At 48.2% G+C, this 6,725-nt stretch overlaps 1 protein-coding gene across 1 annotated transcript; it reads left to right on the plus strand.

Annotated features, from left to right (window-relative positions):
- The first annotated feature begins 4,040 nt into the window (after window positions 1-4,040).
- On the plus strand, window positions 4,041-6,470 carry LOC135389211 (uncharacterized). Its single transcript, XM_064619275.1, has one exon. The coding sequence runs from the start codon at window positions 4,041-4,043 to the stop codon at window positions 6,468-6,470; it is 2,430 nt and encodes an 809-aa protein (XP_064475345.1).
- Window positions 6,471-6,725: the final 255 nt, after the last annotated feature.

Raw genomic sequence — 6,725 nt, forward strand, 5'->3', positions numbered from 1 at the left:
CATACATATGATTAGGTGTGAAAACCAAAAGGGAACGTTTCAATTCCATCTGCACAAATGTAACGCTTTGTATCCAAAGGGTTGAGAGCAATCTTTGTCACTGAGACACTTTTGTTTACATTGTCTTTGTGTACGATCAGGTTCTGTTTAATAGAGTGTATTCTGCCATACTCAAGAGCGTCGGTGTACAGGGAATAAAGAAGCTTCTGTGCTTCAGAATGTTTCACACCTTTCGCACGGTTGTACTGCTTTTTGCTACTCAGTTCGAGAGCGTACAGTTTTGGTTTTAGACAACAGAAACCGAGAATGTGATCACGAGGCATCTCGTTTTTAAACATTCCCAGTACCATCTTATTTTTCGACGAATATAACGGATGATCGGGGTCACAGCTAGAGTTATCCAGATGCTTGTCAGCTAGTTCGTGAAGCGCTTTCTCTTCACTCAACTTTATGATGAAGGAATCTGTGTCCATATACAACAGTCTAGTATCTGGAGCTACACGAAGAAGGTGGTTGTGGTAAAAATCAAACATCTTCAGCTTGGACAGTTCCAGTATCGCGAATCCTAGGTACAGTGGCTGTCTCATGCGGAGCACAGATTGAGAGAATTGGAAGAGGATAACATGAGAGCTCAGCGGTCGGAACTCCTTTAGGTTTGGTTTGCGTAGGAGTCTGAGCACTTGTTCGTCGGTTACTGTGAGACGACAGTTTACAAACGTTCTAACCTGCATACACGAACGTCCGTACACGCTATTAATTGCAATCTTAGCTTGGGAGCTTTCGAAGGCATTCGTAGCTCGTTTTCGAAGATCGTGATTGCAGTCCACATAGGATCGGAGAAAGGGCTTTTGATTGAACTTTAGAACCCTGTGAACTTTGGTGAGACGCAAGCCCAAATGCATATACAACTGCAGATTGCGATAGTGTAGAAAATATCTCTCTTTGTCGAATAATGTCAACAGTAATTTTGCATCGGTAGCTTTCTCAGGAAGGTGAAACTTCTTCATCAATTCCTTTTGATACTCTGACAGCAGATCATAGGGAACTGACATTTTCTCGGGGCAACTGGCAGATCTCTGTGACATTGGTGGATTTCTTTGTCATATGCTAGATCTACCTCGAGGAAGTAACCCATAGGTGCGTCATCTGGGAGGTGTGTTATATCCAAGTTCGTGATTTCATCCTCTGTGAGCCACTCGAAACCTCCGTAAGGTAGTGGTTCTCTCATTACTGAACCGTAAAGCCCATTAACGTCTATGTAGTGGATCAAGCTACTTGGGCTTTTGGGGTCAAACTGCTCTGTTCCTGGTACATTTGCAGTCGCTTTCCTCAGCGAACACTGTGTAATACCTCCTCGTATGCCATTTTCAATCAGCAGGTATGCGTCAGGGTCGTGAATCAACTCTAGCTCTACCTCACTCATTTTTAGGGCGCAGGACATGCTTAATCCGGGCAGAGACAAAAAGTGAAAAGGTTCAATCTTGTGAAAGTCAAGTGTCCACTTACGAAAGCCCTGAAACACGTCTGCTAAAAGCAGTGCGTCTGTGAGTAAATATAGGTCTGAATACTCTCCCAGAGGAGTTACGGAGTTGAAATTTTTCAAAGACCCTCTGTGCATGACAATAATCTTCTTCACTTACTTCTGTCCCATTCAAAGTGTTGAAGAATTGATCCCGAGGAGGTAGAGAAAGCTCATTGTAGGCTTCGAAAGTGGTGACAAAATTGTAACAAAACACTCCTTTGCGAACAACTAGTTGAAAGTGTTCTTCGTTTGGAAAAAATTGACGAAGACAACGAAAGTTGTCTTCACCTTTCTCACGTAGATTTTTCACTAATGTTTCGAGACTTGCATTCAGGAAGTTTAAACTATCTAGGAATCGATAAGAGCCAACGTCTATAGCCTTGAATTTTTGGGAGCTACTGGCAATCACCTTTATGTCTACTTTCTTAAGCAAATGCAAGTGAGACAAAAGAAAACTCAAGTCATAGTTGGCATTGTGTGCAATGATTGGAATCTTAGGAGGCACTCTCAGTTTTAAGTTACAGGTGTTACACAAAGTTTGTCGAAATTTTCCACTTACATGGTCATGGTCACGAACTTTTTGCTTCTTTGCAAAAGATTCCTGGCAAACGTTGCAGTGACTTGCTGTGGCATGCTGCTGCTCGTTTTCTGCGGTCATTTCTAGAGGGGCAATTGTACGTATCCATTCCAAAATGTCGTCATAGAGTCTGTGCAGTAGCTCCATAAAGACAGTGACACAATTAGGTCCACGATACAGATGCTTTTCGAGGACACATGAGTCGGATGCGCGTATCACTAACAGACAAAATGAAGAGGGGATGTGATCTTCATACACATTTCCTGAATCCACCCAGGCGAAAAAATGAACTGGGAAGTCAACTGGTACCAGTTCGTTCCCAGTTGCCTCCAACTGGTCACGAACTGGAACCAAGTGGGATCAAACTGGCGGCAACTGGAAACTAAAGTGGTACCAGTTCAAGCTGGGCTGGTGGCAACTGGAAAGTGAAGTGGTACCAGTTCAAGCTGGGCTGGTGGCAACTGGACATGAACTGGTACCAGTTCAAACTGGGCTGGTGGCAAGTGGACATGAGCTGGTACCAGTTCAAGCTGGGCAGGTGGCAACTGGAAAGTGAAGTGGTACCAGTTCAAACTGGGCTGGTGGCAACTGGACATGAACTGGTACCAGTTCAAACTGGGCTGGAGGCAACTGGACATGACCTGGTACCAGTTCAAGCGTGGTAGGTGGCAACTGGAAAGTGAAGTGGTGCCAGTTCAAGCTCGACCAGCTGACATGTTTGGGAGAAGTTTCGGTTTGGGGGTTCCGGGATAGGTTTGTAATAACATATATGAAGATTACGAAAGAAAGGTTGGGGGGTGTTGGTTTCTGCCATCCCTTCAGACAACCCCTTTTCTTGGTAACCACACACATGTCGTGGTTCGTCTCAAGGGGATTACGCCGCTAGCCTCGCGCAACCGGTCCTCCAGTGTCCCGCGGCCTAGTTCTGACCTCAGATCTCGGAACTCCGGAAATCGCTGGAGGCCATCGCCTTTGTTAGGCTCCGAGTGTAACTGGACTTTCGCCGTGAGCGTCGGCTTTCTCACGGCATTGTATATTTGTAAATAATAGCACTGAAAGCGGAGCTGCTAGATTAGTGAATGTATATATTCTTGGAATATCTGTGCACGTGGCCCCTGGATGCGTGGGAATGTTGTCACGTGACAGAGAATTGACGGATGTATAAAAGCGAAAGTGCTGCTTTGTTTGGGGTCTTTGGATTGGAGCCGGACATGTAATAAACGTCGTTATCTCCACGCCCGTGCCTGGCCTGCTCTCTGCACTCCGCAACGGACCTGCGGCGCACCCAACCACCTCACTTCACGGCAACCTCTTTCCGGCTCTGGGATTCCAGGCAACTAGAGGCTCGCATCTTATTTAACTGGCGCAGTCGACAGGATTGGGTGCAGCGTCGGCAGCAGGGACAGCGGAAGTTGGCCAGGACAGGAAGGCGCCAAAGTCCACTTTGAGTGGCTAGCTTGAAGGAGCAACCGAGCAGGAGGAACTGCGGATTCGGCGGTAGCCAGCAGGTGGGCAGTATCTACGGGAGAAGCCCGCCATCGAACAACTCAGCGAAATTGCAACAGCAAGACAGATTTCGTGGGCCCAAAGGCGCAAGAGGTTGATGTAACCGGGACCATCGCGGTGATCCTGAAGCAGACGTGGAGCGGCAACAGCACCGGACGGTATCGGAAGGAGAGGTCCACCACTGTCTGTGGAAGCTGCGTGACAAAGAGGCATCTCAAGAGCGACGTTGTGTGTCTGTCAAGGTCAAGGAACAATCGAAGTCAGCATTTGTGACGAAAGGAAAAGGGAACAGCAACGTTGGACTGATGAAGTCAACGGTGGAAAGTGATTCGAGGTAGGTTCCTTTTGTGGTTTGCTTGTTGGGATTTCACCATGTCGAGAAGCACAAGGCAGGTCGCGAAAAAGGGAAATACCGAATCGCTTGACAACGGCAACATGAGTGACGCGGACGACGCAGAGCAAATGATCAATGAGGGAAGCTCAGACGAAAATAACGATAGAGAGCTCGCGAAGCTAAGACTCCAGCTCGAGATAGAAAAACTAAAACTCGCGCAAATTCAAGCTGGAGCCGGGAACGGTTTCAGGCAGAATGGGGAAAGCAGGAACAGAGTGAGTGAGTACGCCAAGGACCTACGAGGTGTGTTAGCTGCAATGCCAGAGTCCGAAGCTCTAGTTCCCGCGTGGTTTGTAAGCGTTGAAACTGTATTTAAAAACTTCAACGTGCCGGAAGATGTGCAAGGTACTGTGCTGCTTGCATATCTGAGCGAGAAAATGAGAGCAGTGATTGCAAGACATGGCAATGGGAAATTCCTCAGTTATCCTGACGTGAAGCAAAAGGTGCTAGTCGAACTGCGGTTGACACCTGCTGAGTATAGAAGGCATTTCTACCAGGCAAAGAAAGGTGATTCCGAGTCGTGGGGCCAGTTTCTAACACGATTGACAGCTCTCCTCGACCACTATACCGATAGTCGCAAAGTTAAGAGTCTGGACGACTTACGAGACCTAATCCTAGCTGACAGGCTCCTGTATCTTATGCCTGAGGAAACACGTTCGTACGTGGCTCTCGCTGAAATGAGGGAATGGCACAGGCCAGACAAGGTAGTGGAACTGGCAGAAAACTTCGAGGAAATCAAGCGAGTATCCAGACAGCGGAAACCGGTAGCCGCAACCACCGCAACGCCTCAAAAGCGACATTCAGAACAGCGCGAGAATAAGCCAATTTCCGCCAAAAACGGTGAGGCCGCTCGCCCTTCTACGGCGACTCGTGGAGTATCGAAACGGGTGATTCGTTGTTATCACTGTAAAGATCTGGGCCATTATGCTAGGGATTGCCCCCGGTCTGTTTTGAGGGAATCTGAACGGGACTTTGCGGAATCGCGGACACGAGACGAGACAGAACGGAAGTTGTTGCCAAAGTTGCATTGCTACGGGGGGGGGGGGGATGCGACAGGTCCAGTAAACGAAAGTAAAATGCAGGAAGATGCCGCACAGTATGTACGCTTACGAGTAGGGGATAATCTTCTCACAGCTCGATTGGATTCGGGAGCTGACATAACTGTATTAAGGCGAGACGCAGTTTCACTTGCCGACAATGAAAAGGAAAGTGGGCAGATAAGGTTAAAAGGAGCTTTTGGACACATTGTCCCAGCACAGCTTGTGGAAGTCCCGTTGGGAATAGAGACAGAGAATGCGTGCATGCAGCAGGTACTGACCCAATGTGCTGTGACAGACGAGCTAGCGGACGGCATAAATGCCTTACTGACCCCTCATGATTGGGTAAACATAAAGAATGCTAATGAGAAACTGAATGAGGAAGAGTTAGATACGATTGAACCGCGGTCAATATCCATACCGGTGGAATTTGAGGAAGAGACGTGCGATCGGGAAAGGGATGAGAAAGAGGAACACAGCATAACCGCAGCTATCAATGTAGCGGTAGAGAGCGCAGATCCCGAAATGAGGAATGTGGAGTCACATAATTTCGCAACTGAACAAAGAACTGATGAATCCCTAAAGGAATCGTGGGAACACGCGAAAGAAGGGTCGCATGGCATGGTCATTGTAGACGGATTGTTGTACCACAACGACTGCATGGACTTCGGTAATTGTAGACAATTGGTTATACCGGCGTCGCGTAGGAGAGAGGTTCTGACAATTGCGCATGACTCTCCATGGGGAGGGCATTTTTCGTACAAGAAGACGAAACAACGAGTTAAAAGTGCGTTCTATTGGCCTTCAGTGACATCAGATATAAAGAAATATTGTCAGTCGTGCCACGGATGCCAGATATTTTCTAAAGCGAGGAGCACTGATCGCGTCCCGATCACGCCAATAACCAGACCCGAGGAACCGTTTAAGGTAATATATCTAGACTGTATTGGACCCCTCGACCCCCCTTCAGCCCGTGGGCATCGGTACGCATTATGCCTGATAGACCTCTGCACGCGATGGCCCGAGGTTATACCACTCCGTTCTTTGACAGCCAGGGCTACATGTCAGGCGCTGGTTGATGTGTTCGCGCGGTACGGCACGCCCGAGCTTGTGTGTTGTGATCAGGGAACGAACTTCACTAGTAAGCTAACGCAAGAGTTAACCGAGAGGATGGGAATTAAAGTTAGGTTCTCGACACCTGATCACCCACAGAGCAACGGCATCGTCGAACGGTGGAATGGCACTTTCAAGGCTATGCTACGGCATGTCGTAGCAGACGAAGGCAGAGAGTGGGACCGCTACGTCTCATGTCTTTTGTGGGCTTATCGGGAGGTACCCAATGAGGTTACCGGAGTGTCGCCGTTCCAGCTAATGTTTGGCAGGGTCCCGCACGGTCCCCTTCATATCCTGCAGCAGACATGGACAGGCAACTGAACACCACCAGCAGGATTAAACAAGCCGGCTGGGGAATATTTAAGTCAACTTCGAGAACGCATGGCAGAAATGACAAAGGAGGTGTCGGAGAGGGTAGGAAACATACAGAACACGTATGCAAGTAAATATAACATGCGAACCCGCGCGAAGGAGTTCCAACCCGGGGAGAAAGTGTTAGTACTAGAGCACGAATCCGCAAACAAGCTGAAAGCGAAATGGAAAGGACCGGCGCAGGTCAAAGAGAGGGTCAGACCC

The sequence above is a fragment of the Ornithodoros turicata genome, chromosome 3, assembly GCF_037126465.1.
Source record: "Ornithodoros turicata isolate Travis chromosome 3, ASM3712646v1, whole genome shotgun sequence".
Lineage (NCBI taxonomy): Eukaryota > Metazoa > Arthropoda > Arachnida > Ixodida > Argasidae > Ornithodoros > Ornithodoros turicata.